This window comes from Sciurus carolinensis, chromosome 3, assembly GCF_902686445.1.
Source record: "Sciurus carolinensis chromosome 3, mSciCar1.2, whole genome shotgun sequence".
Classification (NCBI taxonomy): Eukaryota; Metazoa; Chordata; class Mammalia; order Rodentia; family Sciuridae; genus Sciurus; species Sciurus carolinensis.
In genome coordinates this window covers 3,201,724-3,229,586 of record NC_062215.1, presented here as the reverse complement: position 1 = coordinate 3,229,586, position 27,863 = coordinate 3,201,724, and the positions used below count along the sequence as shown (strand labels likewise).

Below are 27,863 nucleotides of genomic sequence, written 5' to 3'. Positions count from 1 at the left end.
AGCGCTGTTGGAGGGCTCTTAGACTCTCCGGAACCTGACTGTGGTCCCCGGGCCCCAGGCTGTGGTGTGCCTTAACTCTGCGGTTAAGCGGGTGCTTGAGCCCCTCCCCCGCCACCAAGTAACTTGGGGTTCTCAGCCTTGCTGGATGCCCCTGCCCTGTGCAGGGCATCTGGACAGGCCCCAGGTGCACAGAAGTGGCCACCTGCACCCCAGCTGGGCTAGCTGTTCCGCGCGTGGCCAGGAGGAGGAGGCCAGCCGGCCGGGCACACACATAGTTAATCCTCAGCGGCTGCTGTTTGGCTAAAATGCGCTGGGAGCGATCTAGGCTCCTCAGCAGCTCACATCTGGCTGGGTTTGCTCTTTACGTGTTTGTCCCGCTTTCTTCCTCTCTTCCTTTACTTTCGAGAAACCACGTTTCCGCTTCTGCCCAAGGAGACCTTGGAGCCTGCGGAGGAGATAAAGGTGCTGGGACGGGACTGCCTATGCTCCAACCTCCCCGCTATCCGTTCTGAGGCTACTTCCCAGGGGACTTTTTTCCCCTGTCTCCTTCGACAAGTCTGTGCTTCCTGAGACCTGGCTCCGAGGAGGTTTTGCCGCTGGGAGATGTTTTAAGAGGCGGTGCCGTGAGAGCCCCAGAGAGTCAGCGCGGGTGCAGCTCTTTCGGAAGGAGGTAGGTGGCCTGGGGCAGGCAGGTCAGGATGGGGAGGGAGCCAGTACCACCTCGTTCCTGTCTTCCTGCTTCAGCCTGGCTGCTGGGGCAGGACTGGGCAGAGCCTCGCCAGGGGGACAGTGGGTGAAGTGGGAGGGGCAGGGTGGGAGCTGCGGCAGAGGGTCAGGGAGAGCAGAAGTGCCAGGGAAAGCATTGTGTCTGGTCTCGCTACCCCTGCCTGCGCGGGTTCGGAGCGAGCCCTGGTGCCGGCTCCCTCTGACTGGGCAGGAGGCGGACTCTTGTAGACAGAAGCTGTCAGGAGCAGCGATGCCTTCCCCCATGTTTCATGGGGTGTTATCTTGCTTCACTCTCTCTTGGTGCTTTTCTGAGGGTGTTGGGGGGGGATGGTACCCGTGTCCACCTCAGCACCTGGCAGGGATCCCCCCAGTGCTACCTGGACCACCTGAGATCCAGGTCTCTCCCATGCTGTCTGTGGCCCGCTTGGGCCCTGCACAGGACGGGAAATGTGGACTTTGGCCCCTCATCTCACAGCCTTGGTGTTCCTGGAGGGTATCCAGCTTGGGCAGGAAAAAACAATGTCACATCCCTGGGGATCCTCCTTGGAAGTGAAGCTGCTGTACCACTGAGAGTGGCCCCAGTCTGGGGCTGCAGCTGCTGAGCCTGTGGAGTCTCTGGTTGGTGCATGTTCACCCACCCGCCACCACCCAAGTCTCCAGGGCACCTCCGCAGGTGTGGGTGTGGTCCCTACCCTGCCAGTCCCTGCCCTGCCCTGGTTGCTCCCAGACCTGAGAGCCAGGAGCCTCAGTGTACTCCGGGGCCCCTTGACAGTCCTGACCCATCCTGGCTGGGAAGAGCAGAGGGAGCTGCCTCTCTGACCGGTCTCGCCTCTCCCATCTCACCTAGTTTCTAGGGATGGAGGCCACGGGGCAGGCTTTGCCAAGCTTTGAAAGGAGACCTGTCTTGAGAAAAGACTTCCTGGACCCCGGGAGCATGACCTCCTCAGACTGCTCGGGCTCTGCTTGTCACAGTGCAGAAGGCGCACTCATGGCAGGCCACGCGGCCCACGCACACTGTGACAAGTACACATGCTTGGCTGGCATGTGCCGCAGGGAGGGGACCTGCCTTCACAGGCCTGCCCAGGGTCCCTGCTAACCAGAGAGGAGGGGAAACTGGAGGCGGGAGGCAGAGGGCTGAGGACAAGTGGCAGCTGCCCACTTTCCCCCTTAGACCTGTAGAACCAGAGAGAAGCTTAGAGATATCCCAGCAACCGTGGCAAGAATAATGGCAGCCGCCAATTTGTCAATTCTTCAACCCTATCAAGGGACTCACCCGTGAAAATCTCAGAGGGGTTATGGCTTGCCTGAGGTCCCAGAGCCAGTGGACAGAGGACCTCGGACCCTGACCTGTGTCTTCATGCCCTGAGACTATGTTCAGAACACCCCAGGTAGGCCGGAGACACTGGGCATAGCACTCTACAGTGAGGCTGGGATCTGAGCTTCTCAAGTGTCCCTTTCTCTCTGCCAACAGAGAAAGCCCTGGGCAGGACGCAGATAGCAAGGACCCCCACTTCCTTCCTTCCTTGCCTTCTGCCATCTGTCCAGCCTGAGGACACCATTGCCCAACAATGAGGTACTCCCTAGCAGGAGCCGGGAGCCTGGGAAGCCCATGCTGTCCCGGAAGGTGAAGGCAGCTCCCTTCCATTCTGGGATGTGACCTCCCCACTGGGGCAATCAGGGCAACATTAAGTCTTTGTGAACGTGCTCCTTTCTGCTGTTCTCCCTGGTGCCTCCCCCAGCTGTAATTAGCATGACTCATAAGCCAAGTATTCTGGCATTGAACTTCACCCATCAAAACAAAGATGAAAAGAATTTCATAGAAATCTGTGCCACAGGGTGTCCTCGCTGGACACCAGCTCCCCTGCATCTTGTCCTAAGAAGTCGGTGCTTCTGTGGGTCTCAGTTCCTGGGGCCAGGGTGGCGGAGACCCCAGGGCTTCGGGGAGCGGGGGGTGACAGCACGGGCTGAAGGGCAGGAAGAAGGAGTCCCCTGCTGCTGACTGCCCGCGGCGGACTCTTCCTGACCCACCCTCCCTGAGAGAAAGGGAAGTTGCCTGGGCTCCCTGCCCCTAGAGCCCCAGAGACGTCCAAGTCGGGCCCTTGGCTCCTGGGGAGCTTCATCTTGGTAGCTTAACTACTGCGTGGGCAGAGTGTTGTTCCCCTCGCCCCCGTTTTACTCACTGAAGTCTGCCTTCTACTATTGTCAAGGCAGCTGTGTGGACAGGACCCTGCCACCTCCTGACCCCTGCACATGGTGTGGGAGATGGCCTGCCCACCTCGGAGAGCAGTCTCTGAAGGACCCCGTGCTCTGTGTGTTTCCTCTGTACTCGGGCTGCCCAGCGAGCCAGCTCACCAGCCCTGGAACTCAGGCCCTGAGCCTGTCCTTGTGGAAGTGCCAGTGCTGAGCCTAACCACCGACCTGGAGAGCCGCAAACTCAGGCCTGCCCTTTTCCTCCTCCTCAGTTCCCCAGTACGCAGCCGAATTGCTGCAGGCTCGCCCTGCGGGAGGGACAGGGGCTGTGAGCAGGGGTGGGGGCCCCTGTGCTTTTGGGAGGAATATTGGTCTCTGGGTCCTGGTCAAGTTGCAGGTGTGCAATTTTGGCGCTTGGGTGTGTGTTGGGGTGGGGTGGGGGTTGGGTGCATCTGCATCCCCTAAACCCATCCCTCCTTGCCCATGATCGATTTCCAAACCGGAGGACCTCCTCACTATCCACTGGGGGCAGGGGTGTCCCTGCTTGTCTCTGAGCCTCCTGCAAATCAGCAGGCCCCTCCTTGGGTACCCGCCTGGCCCAGGATGGCTGTCTGGATGTCCACAGGCTGGCCTGTCCTCAGCGTCTGACCATCTTCCTGGCTCCTGTAGGAATTTTCCTTGAAATGAGACAGCCAGCAGGAGACAGCGGGCAGGGAGGCAGGAGCCGAGGCAAGGATGGGAAGAGAGGCAGCCAGGAGGGACGGGGTGTGGGGAAGCCAAGTCCTTGGTGCCCAGGGCTGGGTCAGACATACTCCTGGAAGCTGCTAGAGCCACACGTGGTGGACGGCCCCCTCCCTAGGACTGCTCCCTACCACTCATGGGATGTCTGGTTACCAGCCGCCCTCTATCCTTGGGACCAGGGAAAGAGGACCTTGCCTGGTATTGGTGGTGGGGGTCTGAGGCAGGTGCAGCCTAGAAGCTAGGCTGGGCCCCGTGACTCTGCCCTCAAGTGTCTGGGACAACCTCAACACTGGAGACCAGTGTGCTGCCTTCTGGTGAGAGATGGGGAAATGGATCTGGATGGGCTCAGGGTGGCCATGGGTCTCCTGAGTCTTCTGGCAGTCACCACCCCCAGGACCCCCTGAAGGTCTATCTGGAAGGCAAGGGCCCGTAAGTCCTATGTGCTGCTTGACCGGCTGAAGGTTCTGGATTGAGGCAACACTGGGAATGGAGGCTGCTGAGCCAGGTTGGGGTTGCGGGAGGCGGGGAGGCTAGAGTCCGATGTCTGTCCCTTCCTTCCCCAACTTTCCTTTCTATTCCGTCCTGCACGTTCCTGCCCAGTGGCACCTCCCGTGGTGCCCACCCATGACCGACCCTAGGTGGCCTTCCCAGGAAGCGCAGGCCAAGCACGTGTGTAGCCCCTCTCCTGGCCAGCATGGCCTCTTCAGCCCACGCCCTCCTGAGGTGGTACTCAGCCTCCCTCCCTTTGCAACTGGGCACTCGGGTCGGTTTCCCCTGATCAGGGCGGTTGGGGTGGGAGGAGGCCATCTGCATCCCTGCCCGGCCCTCCTCACCGTCCGCTCTCAGAGCTTCCCAGCATGCTGCTCTCTCCACCTGCTAAAGCCAGACCCTGAGAAGGCACACCCAGAGGCCACGGCGCTGAGCGCCTCCGTGGAGGTGTGAGGGGCTGACTGCTCTCGGTGACTCCCCTGAACCCAAAGGCCCTGGACTCAAGTGCAGGGTTTTAGGATGCTAGCAGGCTGGCACCATGGTCTTGGCAGGCTGTGTTGAAGAAGACGCCCCATATCGTGCCTGGCATGCAGGAGGGGGGGACACTGCATAAGCCTCTGTTTAATGTGGGGACACAGGCTCTGCTGGGGGCATTTCCCTTAGAGCCAAAGGTGGCTGCTGCTGACAGCGCTAACGGAGCTGGCTGATGCAGGGCACTCCCCAAGCCTGCGCCCCGTGTGCAGGGCAGCTGCTGCCTGAGCAAGGCTGCACTGTCTTGCTCCATGGGTCCTGGACCCCAGCAGGCACCCCTGGGCACTGGTGGACAGATGAACAGAAGCAGCCGAGTCCTCACACCCCAGCAGCTCTGTGGATCCGCAGATTCGCCACAGCACCACCGGCCCCACCCCGCCACTATCTACATTTCCATGCATAGTCAAGTTCCCTGGAATAAGCAGAATGCTCCCTCAGTCTCCAGGGTGGGGCTTATTTGTCATTTTTCCTAAGTGGAAAATAATGTGTACTTACTATGAAAAAAATATGGGACTGTTATGGGGGAACAAAAACAAAGAAGCACAAATGAGAAAATGTTAGAGCCATGTTCTGCTCACGCAGGGACAGTTGCCATCAGCAGCAGGTGGGTGGCCTTCGAACGCTCTGGTTTTGTTGGCGTGTCCGCTTGTGCGTGTTTGTGAGTGTGCACTGTGAACCTGCATTTTCCGGCACGGGTCTTTCCATGTCAGTAAGTGTTCATCTTTTGCAGCAGTTGCTAACTGAGAGCAGCTTCCGAGTCTCCCGGTCCCTCCCGTCCCCAGCCCTCCCCACTGCTGAGCTGGCCTCCCGTCAGCCAGTGGGGTTTTTTGTTTTGTCTTTGGTCTTCCACCGGGTGGGTGCGCTGTAACCTTCTTAATTAGGTGGTCTTCCTAGACACTCAGGTGGCTGGTAACCTTGGCTAAGGAGCACTGGGGTTTGAGGGTCTTCGGGTGGCAGAGGGAGGAACAGGCAGGAAGGACAGCTCTGAGGCTCATGGGGGGGTCAGCATTCTGGTCACACGTAATGGTGTCCCCTGGGTCCCTCCCTCCCTCCTCTGCGGGAGAGGTTTGAGCAGCTGTAGCCAGTCTGTAACGAGTCCTCTTCGGATGGTGGCTCTGCTACTTGGGACTGACTGAAAGGTGAGGGTGGGCTCAAGCCGCACTGGATGGGAGACACTGGATGCTGGAGGTGCTGAGAAAAGGCCTGGCCCCATCTCCCAGGAGTGCCTAGTCCAGGGGACCAGATGAGCACACCTGCGATTGCAGACCACTCCGTACCAGGTGCTGGGCAGAGAGGGCAGCGAGAGCAGGCGGAGGCGGCCTCAGGCCAGCTCTGCAGATGCATGGATGGAGGAGCTGGCAGGACAGGGCAGCCAGACAGTACAGACCTTAAGTGTGACCTGTCTTAGGGACTGAGAGTGGCAGCATGTGGGCAGACGGCTGGAGACTCCGTGCAGGCCAGCTCTGTCCAGGGGGTGTCCCACCACGAGGGAATGTTCCATCAGCGGTGGTGCCTCGGAGGCAGCCGCTCGCCACGTGAGTGCTTGGAGTGTGGCCGCCGTGCTGAGGACGGAGCTGTTTCGTGGGTCTTCCCCGTGGTGGGGGGTGGGAGCGCAGGTCTGGCAGGCCCTTGAGTGGACGCAGGATCGGGTGTTGTCGCGGAAGGCGTGGCGCGGGTCAAGGCAGCGGAGGGCTTGGGTAAGAGGTCTGCAGCTGTGCTGGGGGTCAGCGGGGGCAGCTCCCTGGCAGAGGCTTTAAAGCTCTCAGGACAGGAAGACAGGATAGAGTTGATACTGCCAGCGTCGCTGGTGATCTTGGCAAGAGCGCCCCGGCTGGACCAGGCAGGAGGACCGACAGGCGCCGAGCTGGATGGCATTTCTGTTGGGGCCACAGTTCCATCCCCTGCCGCGCTTCCCCCGGCGGTGCCCATGAGGTGGCAGGGGTGCCCCAGCCAAGGCAACCAGACGGCGTGGTTCCTGCTGCCTGTGAAGGGCTGAGTGCGGTGGGACTCCAGGCCACGGAGTCCTCAGGTACTTCCCTCCCTCGGTCTTGGGAGCCTCCACCCCCATGGGTGGCACTGTGCTGGTGCTGGGGAAGTGGGCCGTGGGCCAGGCCACCTGCAGAGCCTGGGGCCTCTCCTCTCTCACAAGGTTCTGAGGGCAGGGTAGCTGCTGCCTGAGGCCGCCCAGCTGGGAGGGGACCTGAGGTCAGCAGCTTAGCTCAAGGCAGTCTTTGTTCCCCCGGGATGCAAAGCAGCTCCGCAGGCCTGGCTGGCCAGGTGCCCCGGGCCGATGCCTGGCGGCCCACGTGGCAGCCTTGTTTGCAGAGCCTGGCAGGAACTTAGACAGAGTCCTGTCAGCTCCAGGTGAGTTTTCTTGGCCGAGATGCAGTTGCCCCGGGAGAGGAGGGATATGACTTTGGATGGGCGTTCTTGTTCCCTCCTGTCTTCACTGTTCAGTCCCAAGTGGACATCACCCCATCCAAAGGGAACCTTTGCTTAGGGACTAGCAGCAGCCCTGGGAGAACGCCCCTTCTTCACTCCTGGACTCGGACTGCAGAGGTGACCACATAAACCCAACTCAGAACATAAACCAAGACAGGGAGCAGCTTCTCTGGAGAGGGAAAGAGGGCAAAGAGGAGCTGGCTCTGGGACCCCACATCGCCCCAGACCCGCAGCCTTCCTCCAGCAAGGGGCCTCACCCACCGCTGCCTTCCCTGCTGGCGGGGAGGGAGAAGTTTCCAGGGCAACAGGGCCTGCCAGTCATAGAAGGGAAACGAGGTGCAAAGGGGCTTCTGTCACTGTGTCAGTCAAAAGTCACTCAGCCTTCCTCCTGCCATGGCGGATTTTGGAGCTTGGGAAATGGGCAGTTAGTGTGACAGATGACTTCAGGGGGAAGGAAAGGGCTGAGAGCAGATGTCACGTATCAGGAAATCCTGATGGTCAGCGGGGTCAGAGAAACACCCCAGTAGGGCACCTTCTCTTTCATGGCACCCCAGGGTCTGAATCTTGCTGCAGCAACTGGAGGGTGCTAAGCCTGTCACGGGGAGGTTGTCACCAGGCTTCTGTGTCGGGAGGACGTGGGGAGGTGAAGGCACTGGCGCAGGGGAGTGAGGGGTGGTGTGGCAACAGTGTTCCCGTTGATCCAAGGCTGAGCCAAATGTGTGAACCTGGAAGCCATGCAGCGCCGGTGAGAATCCTCTCATCCAGGAGGTGCCTGCAACAGTGTAGGGTGGTGTCCTAGAAAAGCCAGATGATGGCCTCAGGGGGACTGGGGTCTGGGAGACAGCCAGAAGCCCTAGAATGCACCTGCAGGAGCCATTACCAGGGACAGGTGAAGTGCAAGGTGTGCCGGATGCACGCGAGGAAGGCGTCCAAGTCACCCCTAGATTTCTGGCCCACTCTCTGTTCATAGCTCCTCCTCCCTCCCTGATGACTTCACGTCAAACTAGAACAGAGCCGCCTGCTAGAACCTGATCAAATGACCAGAGTTCTCTTCTGTACTTTCCAATATGGCGGCCTCCAGCCACCCGTGGCTATCCAGAGCGCGAATGTGGCTGGTGTGACTAGGGAAGAGAACCTTGAGTTATTTTGTATTTGTGGTGCTGGGGATGGAACCCAGGGCCTCACACATGCTAAGTAAGTACCGTACCACTGAGCTGCATCCCCAGCCCTAACTTTTGTTTTATCTTAATTAATTTAAGTAGCTACCCAAGGCTCATGATCCCTGCACCGGGCCTGGCTCGTCACCCGCTCACCCGTTTGGTTCATTGTTCGCCTTCATCTCGGGCTGTCACTGGGTGCTCGTCTGCTTCCCTCCCTGGACTATAATATTCCCAAGGTCAGGGAACATATTTAATTTGCGGCTGCAACGCTTCCTCCCAGGCTCTTGCACAATGCCATGCAAGTCATGGGTGTTCAGTCCCCCAGGCCTGGGTTATGCTGCCAGTCAGGAGGGTGGCTTGGACCTGCCTTCCAAGGCTCCTTTCAATCCAAGGAGATTATAGGCTTTCTGCCTCTTGGAACAGCTGCTTACCAATGAGGATTAAAGAAAGAAACAGTGTTTACAAAATGGTCTTTTTGATGGCACTGGGCAGGGCAGAGCATCAGGGCAAAACCCAGGCAGGCGGCCTCTGAGCGCCAGGAGTCAACATCAGTGCGTGGACGTGGGGCCAAAACCAACAGGACCAGTTTTAGACAAATACAGGGAAACCTGAACCTGTGGATGATGTTGTCTCCTTAGAGAGTCCACCACAGGCCTGGAGGGATAAACACATCAGACCTGCCGCTGCTCCATGTCTCCTTCCCTCCTCCCCCACCTCCTCCGGAAGGGCTCCTGCCTGTGGAGGCAGGAGATGCGGTGCCTCCAGCAGGAGGTGAGATGTGGTGGGAGAAACTGGAGCAGAGGGACCAGGGAACCTGGCTCTGATCCACCGGCTCCTGGACAGACAAGCGAAGAGCTTGAGTCACACCGGGACTGTTTCCAGTTGCTCTGACCGCAGCACAGCCTGAGACAGGGCTGTGTGGGTCCAGGCCCAGGAGGGCTCCCTGCCATCAGGCCAGGCGTCTGGACCCACCTTCTCTGCGCAGCCTCACGGGCAGCGAAGCAGGAGGACTTCCTTTGGCGGGAAATCTCTAACAGCAATCCTGGAGTCAAGTGTGGTTCGATATTGGGCAATACTGGTTTTGCCCAAAACTGACTAAGTGATCATAATGTCGTGGCTCTGACTTTGCTGTGGGATCTGGTAAAACGGTTGAGCTCTTGTCGAAGAGGGAAAGATTTCAGTCTGGGTTTGCTTTGACTCTGAAGAAGAGGTCAGCGAGGAGGGCCCCACGCTGCCTCCCGCTCTCAGGCCATCCCCGAGCCTCTGCCTGCTCTCAGGGCTGTCACCTGCACCGCACCACCAATGCCATCATCCCTAACCCAGCTGTGGCCTGGGTCCATCTCTTCTGACCCAGGTGTAGAAAACTCCTTTTTGAGGCTGGAAGGAGGCGCATCAACAGGCAAAGGGGTGCTTCCTTGGGGGGCCTGGCACTGGTACTTAGCTGGTGGCAACTTCGCCCCCCAGGGGACAGACATAGGGCAATGGCTGGAATTTCTCATTGCCACAGCCACTCAGAGGGCTAACAGCATCCAGTGAGTGAACCTAGGGCACCACTAAACATCCCGGGGGCACAGAGGCCCCTAGCAATAAGGAACTGTCCAGCTCCACGGTGCCCAGGCTGAGGGTGAGCCAGGGTGGCCTGGCTCCTCCTGTGGTTACTCTCCCACTTTTCCAGCACAGACATATTATTTCGGATTCAGAAAATAAAAGAGTTTAAAGAAAGGAAAACTTCCTTTTAACTGATGCAAGCTTACCACTTAAAAGGAAAAAAAAAAAAAGTAATTATTTAAGGCACCAGGAAAAACAGGAAACACAGAAATAGAGAAATAAACAGATTTAGAGAACTTGACTTGACCAATGTTTGTGCAGTACCAGTGAAGTCCAGGGCGCTGCAGGGTGCTCGGCTGGTCCAGGCTGCACAAGGGGACATCCCGGGCCAGGAGGGGGCACCCTGGCTTGCTGGGCAGGATCTTACAGACCAGGTGAAGCTCTCTGCAGTCTGAGTCAATGTGAAGAACAAATTAGGAAGGAGGGGGCTTTCCCAGGTGGGGGTCTTCAGGAGTCTTCAGGGGGTCTTCAGGAGGAACATGAGGGGCTCAAGGTGGATGCTAGCTGGGCAGGAAGGACTTGGGGTCACCTGAGGTCGGCTCTGAATTGCAGTGTGGACGCTTGAGGCTAACTTCCCCAAGTCTGTTTGCTCACTGACAAATGTGGTGTGATAATGAATGAATATTGTCTCCTTAAAGGACTCACCTTGGGTCCCTACAAGGTCTGGGATGGGGTAGAAATGATTAATGAGGAAGCATTCTCAGCCTAATCTGTAGGGCTGGAAGCATCGATTAAATCATGCATGGACTTTTGTGCGGTGCCTGGTGCCAGGGTTGGCTCTGTTAGCCTGGCTACCAGAAAGAGGAAGACAAGGGGCGCTTCTGGTCTGCCACACTTTACCAGAGTCCTCAGGTATGCACGTGGAAGTTTAAGAAGCAGAGGACTGGACCGCAGGATGAGGTGTCCGCAGCAACAGCAGAAGAGCTGGGGGTGACCAGGGCATGTGCACGCCCTGCAAGAGCCCAAAGATACGGCACACAGCTGAGGGGTAGATGGAAATTTAAACACACGTCTACAAGTTCACGTAGACACATAGACACTTTCTTTGGCAAGCTGGGGCTGGTCCAAGCAGCCTGCTGGTCACTGGGGTCTCTGGGCCCTGATGCTCCCGGGCTGGTTAGTAGAGATCTGGGAGGTGGGAGACCAGCCAAGCTCTGCAGCGGAGGGCGGGAGGGAGGTGCCCTGAGCAGAGGGACGGGTGGCAGTAGGCTGGGGGAGCTGGTCTCCTCATCTGGCTCCTGAGGCCACACGGGAGGGCCAGGCGCTTGCTCTTCCTGAACTGGAGCTACAGCAGCCAGCGTTCTCACAGATGTGGCGTGGGCTCCTGCGGGGACAGCTGTTGGAGCACTGTCCTCAGAGCTCCTCAGTGAGCCCTCGGGTGGAGGGAAAGCTGAGGCCAAGAAGCCGCGCCCTGGGGCAGGGGCGAGCCTTCCCAGTTGACACAGCCTGAGCCCTGGGATGTTGGAAAGAAGGTCGCAGCTTCCCAAGAGGAGTCAAAGGCAGCTTTCATCTGGTCTGTAATTACCGACAGAGAGAAACCCGTCTCAGATTTTAATTTTCCTTAAACACAAGAGAGGAGCTGAAGGATGGGTGGCGGGCGGCGGGGATCTTAGTCCTGCTGGTTTGTTTTCTTCCTGGGTAGCTGAGAGGGTTGAAGTAGGTGCCCTCTTGGTCCTCTGAGGGGTCAGACTTCATGTTTTGGTGAACAGACGAGGGTGAGATTGACCACAGTCACGCGTGCCACAGTGTGGAGGTTTTCCAGCCCACCAGGAACAGCCGAGCGGGGACTCCTGACTCCAGCCCAAGAGGGTGAGGGGCAGTGCTGCTGACAGCCAAGCAGGAATGCTCTGTCCCCAGTGGGCTCACTGGGAACCCCCAACACTCACCTCTTCCAAGAAGGGCTGTCTCATTACTGGAAGGGGAGAGTCCTGCCCCAAGCCTTTGCCAAAGGCACCGTGGTCTCCCATGAGCCATGACTCCATGACCCCTAAATTGGATGCTGGCGGACACCCATTGAGCGCCCCCTGGTGGCCAGGAGTAGCTTGCAGTCCACTTCCTACCACATGCCCACCAGCGAGGACAAGTGTGGCTGTAATGGCGTGGTGATCAGCCAAAACTGTTTTGGGATTCCATCCACTGGCCTAACAGGTGGTAAACAACCATCTTCATGGACCAGTGGCTGAAGGAATCTTGTTCCCGGGGCAGGGCTGGTACAGACACCACTGTGCTCAGTGGCGCTTCAATACCAGTCCTTGGGCTGAGGATCAGTGGCAGAGTGCCTGTGTGCATGTGAGCGTGCATGTGTGTGTGAAAGCACTGAGTGTGTGCCTCTGTGTGTGTGTGTGAGAGTGCATGCAAGTGTGCATTAGTATAAGCATGAGCGTGCCCTGTGCACACGTGTGTGTGAGTGCATGCAAGTGTGCATTAGTATAAGCACGAGCGTGCCCTGTGCACACGTGTGTGTGAGTGCATGCAAGTGTGCATTAGTATAAGCACGAGCGTGCCCTGTGCACACGTGTGTGTGAGTGCATGCAAGTGTGCATTAGTATAAGCACGAGTGTGCCCTGTGCACACGTGTGTGTGAGTGCATGCAAGTGTGCATTAGTATAAGCACGAGTGTGCCCTGTGCACACGTGTGTGTGAGTGCATGCAAGTGTGCATTAGTATAAGCACGAGCGTGCCCTGTGCACGCGCACGCGTGTGTGTGTGTGTGTTTGCCCAGAGCAGCACAGTGCTCCCTGATGATGTAGGAGCTTCAGGTTCTGTCTCTGCCGAGTGCCTTCCTAACCTGTGCTGCCCCGTGTGTCTCTCCTTCCAGGGACCAGAAGGAAGATGGGCTCCCATGGACAGGGCCTTGTGCTGGGATGCTGCCTGCTTCTGGCCTTCACCTGTGGCCCAGTCCTAGGCCACATGCCAAGAGACCAGCAGGAGCAGGAAGAGGGCCAGGAGCTGCTGCCCCCACTGGACCATGACAAGAGGTGAGGGACTGTGACCCACAAGCCATTGTAGGAGCTCCAGCGCTGGCCAGCTCAAGCGTGGGTTCAGGGCACCCCAAGTGCTGGCTCGCTGGGAAATCTGAGGAGTGATTCTTGGGGAGGCGGATCCTGGGAGATAGACAAGCCATGTCTCCTCAGGGACTTGGGTGCTCTGTCTGAAAGTGAGGTCCGCAGTCCAGTCCTAAAGGAGCGTGAGTTTTGCAGCTACATCCTTAAATATAGAACAAGCCACGCCCTGAACTGGCCCTTCAGCTGTTTGCATTCTTGCTTGGGCCCTGGGAATGTGTGCTAGAGTTCCAGGTATCACTTGGTGGCAGGAGGCCTCAGGAGAGACAAGGGACCAAGAGCAGGTCCCCATGACCCTGAGGTCTTGTCCAGGTGCAAGACGGCCGCAGGTCGGTGGGCGCCAGCAGGCCAGGCGTCACTTTCCTCAGGCTGAGAGGCACTTCGCTTTCATGTCTGCGACCTTCAGCGACACACAGACTCCAGGTCCCTGTGGAGGTTCTGTAAGGACTCACCAGTGCTTAGGATGACTCATCAAGTGGTCACCCATCAAACCTGAGGTCCTGGAGGCCTGGGGCATGGCGCCATGCTGGTTTTGGGTTTCTTTGTTACCCTGGGTGTTGGCCTGACTTGGTGTGCTATCTTTACTGGGCAGGATTTGGGGACAGGGAGCCCCATTCCTTTTTTCTTCCTCTTCTTGTTTTTTTTTTTTTTTTTCATTCAACAAACATTTATTGCCCGCTGTCAGTCAGGCCTTCCCTCAGGCACTGAGGAAGTAGGTGAATGACGGCCCCTGGTCTCCAGGAGCTCCGAGGATGGGGGAGAAAGGCCCAGGGTGACCATGCCGTGAGGCAAGCTGTGTAGCAGGGGTGTGCCACACACTGGGGAGAGGGCAGAAGAGGAAGGCGGGACTCAGGATGCCGGGGGTCCGCCCAGGCGCAGGAGGGAAGACCCGCCTGGAAGCGTGGCGGGCACGCGTAGAGGTGACTGGCTGTGCAGGGCAGACGGGGAGTTGGGGCCAGAGAGAGGGTGGGAGAGGGGGAACCTGGGGTAGCTGAGTCTAGGGGGAAGGGTCTCACCTGAACTTCATTCTATAGGGAATAGGGGGTCGTGGAGAGGTTTGCATTGGTCGGGGTTCTAGAAGGAACGCTGGAGGAGGCATCAGGAAGGAGAGACAAATTCCAGAGAACTGTCCACGTGGTGCTGGTGCATGAGATGACCCCAGCCCCAGCCTGGGGGCACACTGGGAGCAGGCTGATGTGGTGGTGCAGGGAGGCATGGAGGGGGACCGAAGCCGCCATCGCAAGCCCCTGGTGATGGTGCTGGGGACAGCATTTGGGAAGGAACAGTTCTAGGGCAGAGGGATAGAGGCTCCAATCTTGGACCCTGACATCTGTGGGGCCTGTCCCTCTCTGGATGGAGGCTCCTGGCCTTTCTGGATTCTGGATGGGTGGCTGAACTGAGGGCCTGTGGATCCATTTCCTGTATTGTCTGGGGGTTCAAAGTGGGAGTAGAGGTAGACAGAAGCTGGCTGGTTGAGAGGTGCTTGGCTGTCACAGAGGAGGACCACGGCCTGGGCAAAGGGAACGGCAAGCCCGAGCACAGTGCAATGCCAGAGGTGCCACGAGGTGGCAGCATGGAACCACTACGTCCACCAGCTACTGAGCAGGTCCTTAGGGAAGTCAGCAGGGAAACAGCACCTCCAGCTGCTGCTGCCCAGAGCATCCTGCGCATCCAGTTGAACCCTCTTGCCTACAAAGTGTCATGGAGTAGATCATCTTCTGAAATCATAGATATGTGACAGGGACTCCCAGAGTTGGCCTACGTCACTGAAAGACCGTGTCCTGCAGGTGTGGAATTGTCCTGTGCAGCCCGTGTCCTTACGTAGCCTGCAAATGATTGCTGTTTGTGTCACTACTGCTCCATGACTACTGTTAACAAAGGGTGGAGAGCTCTCTGGAGTTCAGCAGGATCCCAGAATCTGCCCTGTGCCACTGTGAGCCAGAGACCAAACATCCAGGTGAGGGAGGGGCAAGGCAGGGCCAGGACCCCCAGGGCCCCTGACAGCAGGAGAGAGGCGAGTGCCCAGCCCTGAGTTTGTGACTTTCACCCTGACACTTTGTTCCCACAGGAATGAAGAGAAACATGAAAAATATAGCCCCAGCCCGGGTGAGGAGCCCCCTGCTTCCCGGTGCTTTCGCTGCTGTGACCCTGGGACGCCTGTGTACCAGGCGATCCCCGCACCCCAGATCAACATCACCATCTTGAAAGGTCAGGTGGCTACAGAAATAGGGCATCACCTGGGGGCTGCTGTGTGCAGACGGGGAGGGAGACTGTGGAGTCATTAGCTGGGGGCTGGGCAGGAGCAGAGGAGGGTTGTCATCTGCAGGGACAGGAAGACATCCATCCCAGTTTTGAGTGTCTGGCACGTTTCCAAGAGGAGCCCACAGGGCCAAGGCCAGGAGAGGAGCCTCAGGGCTGCAGGGCCCTTGCACCTGCATAGGGACTGAAGGCCTCCAACTTTGTTTTGAGGCTTGATGCCCCAGCCTGCCTTCTGAAATTCTGTCCAGTCCCACCCCCAACAACCTTGCACAGCCTGGTGGGAACAGTGCCAACAGATTCCGAGTTGAGCCCTGACATCTGCAGTCCATTTGCTCAGGGCAAGCTTGGGCCTGGCCACGGAGCCTGTTGCTTGTGGACAAACCCATATGTTCCTTTATCTCTGCCAGGGCTTTCCAGAAGGAAAAAAATGCTTCTGGATGAAAATAGATCAACCCTTGAAACGGTGCCTGTTGGCCTTGCTGATTTGAGAAAGGAAGCCCCCCAGAGTGGAGGACCAGGCCTCACGGGGGTGGGGCAGCAGGGAAGCCCTTGGGGTCAGAGTGTGAGGTCCAAACAGGATGGAGCCAGAAGCTGAGGTGCAGGCCCACCGTGGAGGCGCTTCCTTGACACCCCGTGTCTTCCTGTCCCTTCCAGGTGAGAAGGGCGACCGAGGTGACCGTGGCCTGCAAGGGAAATACGGCAAAACAGGCTCCGTGGGCGCCAGGGGCCACGTGGGACCCAAAGGGCAGAAGGGCTCGGTGGGGGCGCCGGGGGACCGGTGCAAGAACCACTACGCGGCCTTCTCGGTGGGCCGGAAGAAGCCCCTGCACAGCAGCGACTACTACCAGACGGTGGTCTTCGACACGGAGTTCGTGAACCTCTACGGCCACTTCAATATGTTCACCGGCAGGTTCTACTGCTACGTGCCGGGCATCTACTTCTTCAGCCTCAACGTGCACACCTGGAACCAGAAGGAGACCTACCTGCACATCATGCGGAACGCGGAGGAGGTGGTGATCCTGTACGCGCAGGTGAGCGACCGCAGCATCATGCAGAGCCAGAGCCTGATGCTCCAGCTGCGGGAGCAGGACGAGGTGTGGGTGCGCCTCTTCAAGGGCGAGCGCGAGAACGCCATCTTCAGCGACGAGTTCGACACCTACGTCACCTTCAGCGGCTACCTGGTCAAGCACGCCTCCGAGCCCTAGCGCCGCCCCCGGGGCGGGGCGCCGCCGAGACCGCGCCTCCTGCCCTGCGGCCGCCGCCCCACCGCCCTGCGGGCCGGGTCTGACCCCGCGCCTCTCGCCCAGTCCCGGCTTCCTTGGCTTCTGCTTCCGCGGCTTTGGCACCCAACCAGGCGCCCTTGACGGGCGGGAAGCCGGCACCACGTGGCTGCCGCGGATGAGATCACTGGGTGGGGCGCCTGCGAGAACCTTCGGGGCCTCCAGTTCCCCTCTGCACTCAGCCTTAAGTGACCCACGGTGCCCTGTCCAAGACCCGAGCACCCTGCTCCCGGACCCGGAAGTGACTGAGCCATTGCTTAAGGCTCCAGAGGAGCAGAGCCAGCCTGGGGAGAAAGGCCAGTCTTGCCATGGTGGCCTGCCCCCAGCTGGCTCCCTGCGGAGAGCGTCCTGAGACCCCACCCAGGGGTAGAGCTAAAGGGGGAGCATGGGTGGTGAGGAGGGACGTGGGCCTGAGGGCCCGAGATCACACCTGGCTTCATTCCACTAGGTCACCTACGAACCTTCTTGGGGGACAGCGGGACTGACCTCCATGTCTTGCTAACATTGCTGTAGCCTTGCCCGAGGGCTCAGCGGGACCTTTGGGCCACCGCAGTGAGGATCTGGGCCGCACATGTCAGGCCCTCTTCCGTTGGCTCTAGGCTGGTAGAAACCCATGACTTGCTTCAGGCCACAGGCTTCTGGCAGTGGCTGGGGACCTCAGGGACCCCTGGACCTGCAGATGTTGCTGTAAGGAGTGAAGTTCCAGGTAAATCTGGGCTCCACTCCTCTTCCCCAGGCCACTCTGAGCCCTGCCGCCATCTCTATGCCTGCTGCTCTGATACCGCGTCCTGCCCCTCCTCCCAGCTGGACCAGCCATGGAGAGCACCAGGGCCTTTGGTTCTGTTTCTGTCAGACCATCCTGCACCACGTCAGAGTCCTGCTTCCTCCCGGGTCCAGGATCCTTGTCTCAGCATCCAGTATGTTGGTTGGTAGCAAGGCTGATGGTATCGCCTAGACCCGTCCACACCCAGGCCTCCTTGACCTGTAGCCTGAGGCAACGTGGGAGGGGCTTTCTCTGAGCCCCAGAGCAGGGGAGAGCTGGAAGGGGCTGGAAGGTACCCCCGCCTGCTTCTGGGGCTCGCGTTAGGTCAGTCCTGAGACGGGGGTAGAAGAGGACCCCTGAACCAACCCCTGGGCTCAGACTCATGCTCTGGAAGGTGGAATGTCCTCTGAGGCAGGAGTCTCTGCAGCTCTTCTGGGACCACCCAGAGCAGGGCAGGTGCCTTCCATGGGTGCTCTGAATGTCCCTGACATTGGCCCTGTTTTCTGGCTGCAGGGTTGCACTCTCTGACCTTGGGGAACCGGTCAGCTCTTCCTCCTCACATGCTGTGTTGCTCCTCAGCCCCTGTCACTCTCTCTACCCACCTTAGCCCTGACTTGCTGGCCGGGGCCTTCCTCCCCACCACCTGGTGCTTCTTGGTTTTGAACCATCCTTCTTCCCCCCGGAGCCTGGTGACTGGCTTCCGAGGTCTGCGAGTGCCCACTTTTGAAGGACGTGTGCTCGTCCGATTCCACAAGGTGCATTACCGTGGGCGGGGTGGTCGGACGGCTCTTGTCGCCTGCTCTTCAGCTCTCAGACCAGCAGACATTAAACTTGGAACCGTGTTTTTCAGCATTCTGCCTCTGGCGTTTGCTCACTGAACCAAATCCTCCTCTTCTTCTCCCCACCCCAGTGTCCACCTCCTGGGGTCCTTGGCTTTGTACTTGGGGACCTGCCAAGCCCCAGATTGCCTTGTTCTTTGCAGGGAGATGTGGCCTCTACAGGTGGGCCACCAGAACAATTCACAGAGTGTGGGCAGCTCTGGGGACTTGGGTGAGGTGGCCAGAGGCATGGGTTGCTCTTCCCAACTGAGAGAGTATCCTACAAAAAGCAGAAGCCAGGGAGGTGTCCCCTGACCGTTCCCGTAACCTGGACAACTGTACATCTGTCCTGGGTGGCTGAAAACAAAAGGAATGTTTTCTCTCAGTTCCGGAGGCCAGAAGTCCAAGATCAAGGGGCAGTCAGATCTGCCTCCTTCAAGGGCTCTCGGGGAGGTCCCTTCCCGCCTTTTCCAGCTTCTGGTGGCCCCAGGCGTTCCTTGGCTTGGGACGGCCTCACTCCAGTCTCTGCCTGCTCTGTATTCATGAGGCCCCTTTCCTATGTGTCTAGGTCTCCCTTTCTCCCCTCTACAAGGACACGTTGGTGTTGGATTTAGGGCCCACCCTAAGTCCGGAATGGTCTTCTCTTGACATCTTTAACTTAATTATATCTATAAAGCCTCTGTTTCCAAATAGGGGCTCTTTCAAGGTACCGGAGGTTGGGATTTGCATGTATCTCTTTAGGACTACAGTAAAGCAGCCTGTGGGCTCGACACGCCCCTCGACAGCCCCCGACAGCCCCCTTACACCCAAGTGCTGGGGGACAGATGCTTCTCCTCCTCCTTTTCATTGCTGGCCAAATGGGTTAGCAGCCAGGCCCTTCTCAACTGCCAGCGGCCAGCGCAGAGGCTCGAGCCAGCAGGCTGGCCAAAGGCTGGCCTCCCGCCTGTGCTCGGTCCTGGGTGGGGCCCTGTGGTCATGCTCAGCCTGGACCGCGGCCAGAAGCAGGCAGATACTGCCATCCTGCTCTCTGTGGGACAAAGGGCAGGCCCACCTCTACAGAGCTGCGGCCACTTAGCGGAGCTGCCCTTCCTGTGAAGCTGGGAGAGGGGGCTGCGTGCCTGGAAGGAATGCGTCGGCTCTGTCCAGGTGCCACTGACCACCCTCATCCTCTCCAGGGACGGTCACGGGGCCCAAGCACACGTGTCCCACTGCTGGTTCGGTTTCCAGGGGAAAGGAGGTGGCATCTGTTCTGAGTCCGCCTTAGGCCTCTTTAGACGCCACTCCCCCAACTCTGCAAATTCCCCCTTCCCAGTCCTTAACTTATCCGATCCTTCCGTTTGTCCTTCTGCTCTCCAAACATTTACTTGGTTCCTGCTTTGGGGCAGCCCGTGTGCCAGGCGCTGGGGACATAAGGACAAATAAGGTATGGTCCTTGCCTTGCGGAGGACTTGTCCAGGATTGTGACTGCAGTGGGACACAGGTGCAGCCCTCTCGGAATTGCACGCTCAGTTCCAAGTTATCCGCTCCATCTGATACCCTCCCCATGCAATTTACTGCGTCAGGGTCCTGTCCCCGTTTCCTGTTCCCAGTCAGGGAGAAACTGGCTAACCATCTCTGCAAAAGACCTGATAACCGTCACAATACAAATAGTGTTTTAGCAAAGGGACTTAGACTGAGGGGTCGGGCAGAAGAAAGAGCTGCTGACAGTAGGATTTCCCTGAGTCTTCCTAGCCAGATCTGGGCAGAGGAGGGCACAGCTGACCCTCGCCCTTGAGGATGATTTTCTGTGGGTTCACCATGACGATACACTGAATGATAGAAGCTGGCTTTCTAAAGGATAAAGTGAGCCATTCTTTCCCAGATCATGGGGTGGGGGCAGGCGGAAAATGCAGGATGTTACAGAAATTATAAACAAAGCCAGAAGGCTCTACATGCAAAAGAACGTAGCTGGGCCTCTACCTCACACCTTGTACAAAAAGTAATTCAAAATGAACCAAAGGAGCAAATGTAAACGCTCAAACATAAGAGCCAAAGTTCTTAGAAGTAAACCTAGGTACCAGTCAATCTTCATGACCTCGGATTAGGCAATGGTGTCTCAGACATGACTCCAAAAGCACAAAGAGAAAAAGAAGAAAAGCTAAAGTGCATGTCATCCAAATTGTGAATGTGGCTGTTTCACAGGGTGCCTTTAAGTGAGGACAACCCACAGAAGGTGGCAAGTGTTTCCAAGTGTTTCACATCTGATCAGAGACTTACATGTAGGATACGTAAGGAATTCTTGCAACTCAATAATAAAAAGACATGCCCCAGTTAGAAATGGGCAGAGAGCCGAGGAAACATTTCTCTAGAGAAGGTTCCAGGACGCCAACAGACAGTGAGCATTAGCAGCCATTGGGGAAACCAAGCGAGCCACAGTGAGCTACGAGTCCACCACCAAGAGAATGGCTGCAGCCAAGAGGATAGATCCTAACAAGTGCTGGCAACGCTGTGGGGAAATTGGAACCCAGATCCACGGCTGCTGAGAAGGTGAATTGGTGCAGCCTTTTTGGAAAAGAGTCGGGAATTGCCTCAAAATGCTAAACACGGGTTCCAGCTGACCCAGCAGTTCCACTTCTGGGTATGTACCCAAAAGAAATGAAAACACACGTCTGTGTAAACACCTGTAGGTGGATGTTCCTAGTAGCATTATTTGTAATAAGGAAAAAGTGGATATGACCTAGTGTTCACCAGTGGATGAATGGATAAATAAGATGTGCTCATCATGAAAGGAATATTACTCAGCAATAAAAAGGAGTGAAGTACCCATCCTGCTAGGACACGAACACACCTCAGCAACATTATCCTAAGGGAAAGAAGGCAGACATGAAAGGTCACCTTCTGTATAATTCCATGATTCCACTTACACAGAACACCCAGAAGAGGCAAATCTGTAGAGACAGGAAATAGATTAGGGGTCTCCTGGAGCTGGGGGTGGGGCGAAGGGGAGAAACGGGGAGTGAGTGCTAGTGATTTGTGGTTTCTTTCTGGAATGATGAAGTGTGCTGAAATTGATCACCCTAGTGGTTGCACAACTCTGTGATTATACCGAAACTCTTAGATAGTTGTACGGTATGTGAAAACAGTTATAAAAACAAAACAAAAAACAAAAACCCACGTAAAAACAAACAAGAAATCAGGTCCCTGTGCCCTTCTCATCTGAGTGCTGGGAAGTCCTGGAGCTCCCGAACCAGACCCTTCAGGGTCAGTCCTGTTACTCTGGCCCTGGCTTCGGACGGGCTGGAGGCAGGCCAGTAAGTAGAACGGGAGCGTCAGGGTTAGTTCTTCCAAGAACATTGTTGAACCATCATTTTGAATCAACCGATGGGTGAGATCACTCAAGTGCAAGAGGCTGATCGCAGGGGAAGCATTCCAGAAGGGACGAGTAACGGAGGAACACGCCTTCTCTCCGAACCCTTACACAGCTGGGTAAGACGCGGTGACCTCAAGTGCCCCCGCCTCCACAGGCATCAGAATCCAGCCCCTCCCAGGGTGGAAGGGAGCACAGGGAATTTCACTTTAGAGACTGCTACCAATAGCATAGGAAGTCCATATGCTCTGGATAATTTGGAAGCCTTCCCACCTAGACAAAGCATCCCTCCAACTGTTCACTCGAGATGCTGCTAAGTTAGCTGTGCATGCAGCTCGGGATCTGCTTGCTAAAGATACACCATAAGAACGTCCTCACGCTCTGTGTGAGGGAAAAGCTCACGGGAGAGCTGCCAGCACCCACTCAAACAGCTGTGCCCCTTCCGTCCAGAGAGACCAAAGAGCGCCAGACTGAGAACGGTGGCAGAGAACTTTAATAAACACAGATAAAGACCCAAGTGGAGAACTCTAGGAGTGAAAAACTAACAAATAAAACTAAGAACTCGATGGGTCATACAGAGCTACAGAGAAACATCAGTGAAATAGAAGATTAATCAGAAGAAAACACCTGGAAAGAAGTGTGGAGGAACAAAAAGATGGAGAACACAGACCAGAGGACACATCTTGCAGAAGCGACGCTGGGAGAACCAGGCCTATCTAAGAGCCAGACACCAAGGCAGAAGGCACAACGAGACCAGAGCAAGAGGCTGGCGGACCCAGGTCTGCACAGAGTGCAAGTGACTAGGAACTCGGGACAGAAGCACCTTGTGAGCAACAGCAAGACAGGTGGATCCCCGCACCCCAGAGCAGAAGGAAGGGGTTTATATGCTACGCTAGACAAAGGGAGACGGCAGTCAACCAAAATGCACCTGGCCTTTCTCAAACTAACATGCCCAATGCCAGTTAAAAATAGTCAGTGACTGGCAACAATTTTGTTTTTCTTGTGGGGTTTGGGATGTGTGCTACCGTTACCTGCCAGGCAAAATGGCGGCCATAACCAAGATGACCAGAGTCAGGTCATGCTGGATGCCCACAAATGTCAATAAGAAAGTGTGATGTTTGTGTGAGTGGAGAAGAAAATGAGAGAAAAGGCAACAGAAACAATATTTGAAGATAAAATAACTGAGAAGTTCCCCACATGACTCAAAATCACCAAGGTACAGATTCAAGAAGCCCAGTGAATCCCAAGCGGGATAAATAAAAACCAAGTTCACACCCAGCATGGCCTTTTGTGGTGAGACTATTAAAAATCAGAGACAAAGAAAAACATCCCCTCTTTCTTAAAAACAAAAAGGGGAAGATACTTTCTTTTCAAGGGATCTATAATAAGTATGGCAATTGACCTCTTGGCCAAAGGGGAAAAGTCAAAAGGCAGTGGAATGGCATATTGAAAGGCTGAAAAAAGAACAGCCATCCATCTACGGTTCTAGTCCCAATTGAAACATAAAAATAAAGACATCTGCAAACAAGCAAAAATTGGAAGAATTTTTCACTAAGAGAAATTGATCCCAGAGGGAAGGTAAGGGATGCAGGAATGAATGAGAAGCCACAAAAGTGGTAAGTTTGTGGTATTCTAAATGAGCCTTACTTGTAAAAAAATAATAGTCTTGGAAAACAGTGTGGAAAGTTCCTCTGTTAAAGATAGAGTTACCATGACTCAGAAACCCCACTCTTGAGGACATACCCAAGAGAAATAAAAACATGCTCCCACACAAAAACTAGCACAAAAGTGTTCACAGCAGCAGTGTCCGTACCACTAAAAAAGGTGGAGGCGCCCCACGTATCCATCAACGAAAGAATATCTGAGTCAAGTGAGAGGGGCCCGCACGAGGGGAGGTGATCTGGCTGTAAAGGAACGAATCCCTAGGGTGTGCTACTGCACAGGTGAACCAGCCTCAAAGCATGCTGATGAGCGAACAGCACCAGGCACAAAACACCACATATTGTGTGCTTTTGTTTATGCAAAATGTCCAAATAGGCAAACCCGTAAGGACAGGAAGTAGATGAGAGGCTGCCTGGGGCTGGGTACTGGAGAGGAGAGATGAGGAGTGACTGGTAGTAGGTTTCTTTGTTGGTTGTGGTCGTAGTCGCAGAACTCTGTGAATATATGCACTGAATTGTGTACTTTAAGTGGATGAAATATATTTCATGTAGATTACATCTCAATAAGTGCATAAAAATAATGACTTTGTAGGTTTAGAATATACCTAGTAGAGGGTCTGGGAAGATGGTCGAGTGGGAAGCACCCGGACTCGGCCCCCGCGCTTTTGCAACCGCACTGGTGGAACCTGTCTGAGGGCACTTTGGGAAGACTCCAGGGGAGGCTTGGAAGGAGGCCGCGGTGGCTTTGGTCAGTTCCAGCTCTGCGCACAGCGGCGGCTACCTACCCCTGTTCCCACCTCTGCATTGGGCATCTGTGTACAACCTCGTGGAGCAGATTGTACGTAGCACGTGGGAGCCAGGTGGGCAGAAGACCCGGCCCTCCAGCTATCAGTGATCCGTGCTCTGACCACTGGTCACTGCTTCTGATTTCAGAGGTAAAGAACAGAGGCAGCAGCCACTGCTCTCCCTCTCCAAGCCCCTCTCCCTGCTGAAGTGACTTCCAGGGAACGTAAAGGACCTTTTATCGCCTTCCTCCATTTTTCCTCTTGGGGTACAGACATTAAAAATGAGGACATTCAAGAACAGCTGCATATGCAGGGAAAATCACAAAGTGAGCGCACGTGCCCAAGGAAGGCGCAGGCTCAGAAAACATCTGAGGAGTCCCCAGTTCTGCGCCTCAGTCTGACCCCGGCGTAGAGACGAGACTTACTGAGCACGTAAAACAACAAAACAACCACAGCAACAAAAACCCAGAAAACTCCGAGAAGGGGAAGAATCAGATTTCCAGAGTCTCCACACTATGAGATTCATGTGTCTGGTTTTAAACAAAAATCACAAGGCATACAAAGAAACGAAAAAGTATGGCACATCGGAAAGGGAAAAAAAATCAACAGACGCTCTTTTTGAAAACAAAAACACTTGATTGCAGTTCTATGAGACAAAGACTTTAAAACAACTGTCTTGCCAGGCACAGTGGCCCATGCCTGTAATCCCAGTGACTTGGGAGCTTGAGCAAGGAGGATCCCAAGTTCTAGGCCAGCCTCAGCAACTTAATGAGACCCTGCCTCAAAATAAAATAAGAAGGACTGAGGTTGTAGCTCAGAGTTAAGTTGTCCCTGGGTTCAATCCCCAGTACCAAAACAAACAAAGAAACAGAACCACTGTCTTCAAGATACTCAAAAAACTAAAGACACATTTGGAGAAAGTCAAGGAAACAATGTATGAACAAAAGGAAAATGTCATCAAAGACAGAAAACCTAAAACAAACAAATAGAAATACCAAACCCAAAAATCATGATAACTGAAAATTTAAAATCATGGGAGGGATCCAAAAGTATATTTGACCGGGTAAAAGAAAGAATTGATAAGCTTGAAGCTAGGACCATGAAATCATCAGGTCTGCATAATGGAAAGAAAATAAACTGAAGTGAACAGAGTCTATGGGCTCTGTGGGATATCACCAAGCAGACCAACATACGCTTTGTGGAGCCCCGAGGAAGAAGAGAGAGAAGGGGCAGAGAGAATTTCCAAAGAAACAATGAAAACTTCTCAAAATTGACTAAAGTCATGAGAATAGCCATTTAAGAACTTTAATGAACTCTTTAGTCTGAGTTCATCTTACTTTGAAATCCAGCTTTGAGAAGCACAAGATAAGGAGTGAATCTTGAAAGAAGCAAGAGAAGCTACTTGTCACATACGAAGGACCCTCCATAAGACCTAGCGGATTTCTCACCAGCAGCCTTGGAGGCCAGAAGATAATGGTATGTGATATATTCAAAGTGCCAAAAGGAAAAACTGTGGACAAGAAACCTCTATCTAGGGGTACTGGGTGTGTGGCCCAGGGGTAAAGCACATGCCCAGCCCATGGAGGCCCTGCTTCAAGTCTCAGTACTGGAAAAGATAAGGGACGGGGGAGGGAAAAATTAAAACATTCCTAGATAAAAATGGAGGGAATGTTGAAGGGAATCCCCGAGGGTGGAGGGGAGGCATGCCAGACGGTAACTGGAAGTCACATGAAGAGATCAAAGTCTCCATAAGGTAAACACATAGGAGATCATAAGAGCCAGTACCGTTTTAACAATGTTGTGTTTGCTGATTTAAGGGACTAACACATTAAAAAAAATCGCCAGCTTAAAAGTTAGTGTGGTTGTAACTTCAGTAACTCCACACCTTACTTCTCACATGATCTTGACACCGATGCACTTGAAAGAATTATTAGTCTATGATTTTGAGCACACAGTGTATGAGCATGTAACTTTGTGACATCAATGACTGAAAGGGGTGGGGACAGAGATATAAAGAAGCCGAGTTTTTATATGCTATTCAAGTTAGACTGTATAAATTCAAATTAGAGTGTTGTAACTTTAGTATTTTATATGTAATCTCCTTGACCATAAAGAAAATAGCTGTAGAATATCCCCAAAAGAAGATGAGAAAGGAATTCACTACAAAGATCCAACTGAACACAAGAAGACAGAATTGTAGGAGATGAGGGATAAGCAGTAAGGCCTAAGGGAAGCAAATCCTGACTTTTGGATAATTTCTTTGAATATAAGTGGATTAAAGTCGGGCTGGGGTTGTGGTTCAGTGGTGGAGCGCTTGCCTGGCATGGGTGAGGCACTGGGTTCCATTCTCAGCACCAAATATAAATAAATAAAACAAAAGTCCAGCAACAACTCAAAAATTTTTTTTAAAAATATAAGTGGATTAAAGGCTCCAGTCAAAAGACAATGATTATCAGAGTGGATAAAACACATATTCCAAGTACTTACTGTACACAGGAGACTCACTGTGGATCCAAAGTCCCTAGTAGTTGAAGGGGAAAGGATGAAAAAAGGCATTCCATGCAGATAGCAACCAAAGAGGGCAGGGCGGCTGTCCTAATGCCAGAAAAATAAACTTTAAGAGAGAGAGACAGAGAAAGACAGTATGGATTAACAAAAGGTGTGACCAACGTCCACACACCCAGTAACAGACCTTCCCATTATCTGAAGGAGAATCTGAGCGAGCTGAAGGGAGAAAGGGACAGTCCGAAATGACATCGGAGACTTCGACGCCCCACTGCTGATAGTGGAGAGGACAGCCAGAGAGGTGAGAAGCGGACTTAGGACAAGAGACCACGAGGCCTTGGGGACACACAGAACACCACCCCAAACAGCAGCACAGGCCTGCTCTTCTCCGAGGGCCAGGGACTTTCCAGGCACATCACGCGTCAGGCCATAAATGAAGTCCAAACGGATTTAAGAAGATATAAAGTGCCGTCTTTGACCACCACAGGATGAAGTTAGGAACCAGTAGCAGAAGTTAAGACTGGAAATGTCCCGAAGGCAGAAATTTGAACAACCAATGGATCAAAGAGAAATTGTAAAACAGTTAGAGCTAAATGCAAATCAATATACTAAATATACTAAAACATACAGAATTCAGCAGAAGTGGGGCCAATGGGGAAATTTATATATATGTTTATGTTAAAAAAACAAACCAGAAAGTTGGGTCAGAGATGTAACTCAGTGGTAGAGTGCTTACCTAGCATGCATGAGGCCCTGGGCTCAATCCCTAGCACTGTGTGTGTGTGTCGGGGAAGACCTGCTCAAGAAAGGTCACCAACCAGCAACCTGACTGTGTTAGTCGGTTTTCTATTACTATAACAAAAACCTGAGGCAATCACCTTATAGAGAGAAAGGGTTCATTTTGGCCCACAGCTTGGGAGGTGTCCTCTGTGACTGGTTATCTCTGTAGCTTTGGGGCCTGTGGCGAGGCAGCATGCCATGGTGGAGGCTCTCTCCTCATGGCCGGGGAGGCGGGAGGGGCTGGGGCCCTACCATCCCCTGTAGGGTGCACGCAGTGAGCTGAGGACCTCCCACTGGGCCTCCTCCTACGCCTGCCCCCGTCTCCCAATGTTGCCAAGGGTTGGAGGTCATGGCTTTCGCGCCTGGGCCTTGGGAACATTTCAGATCCACACTACAGCACTACCTCTACCGCTGGAGGAACCAGAAACGAGTGCACCCAACCAACGCAGCAGAAGGAGGGCAGCGACAGAGACCACAACCAAGACCGGCAGCCGGAGGAGAGGGGACAACGGGAAATCAGCAGGACCAGAGCCGGCCCTCGGGAAAGATCCACAGGACACTTATTTAGATGGACTCAGAAAAAAGGAGCAAGACTCCAGTTGCAAGTCAGAGCACGGGAGCAGGACCACCGACTGCACGGGGTGAGGAGGACCACGTGGCTGGCTGCTGGGTGGAGTGGAAATTTCCGGAAATGCCAACACGCCCTGACTAAATCAC

The 27,863-nt window shown here is 54.9% G+C and overlaps 1 protein-coding gene across 2 annotated transcripts; it reads left to right on the top strand.

Moving 5' to 3' along the window:
* Positions 1-4: 4 nt before the first annotated feature.
* C1qtnf1 (C1q and TNF related 1) lies at positions 5-24,566 on the top strand. 2 transcript variants are annotated; one of them, XM_047546258.1, is made up of 4 exons: positions 5-670; positions 12,706-12,865; positions 15,018-15,157; positions 15,863-24,566. In XM_047546258.1, the coding sequence occupies exons 2-4, from the start codon at positions 12,720-12,722 to the stop codon at positions 16,411-16,413; spliced, it is 837 nt and encodes a 278-aa protein (XP_047402214.1). In that variant the 5' UTR covers positions 5-670; positions 12,706-12,719; the 3' UTR covers positions 16,414-24,566. The 2 variants fall into 2 exon arrangements, with proteins under 2 accessions (XP_047402214.1, XP_047402216.1); XM_047546260.1 differs by lacking the exon at positions 5-670 and adding an exon at positions 5,796-5,816.
* The last annotated feature ends 3,297 nt before the right edge of the window (positions 24,567-27,863 follow it).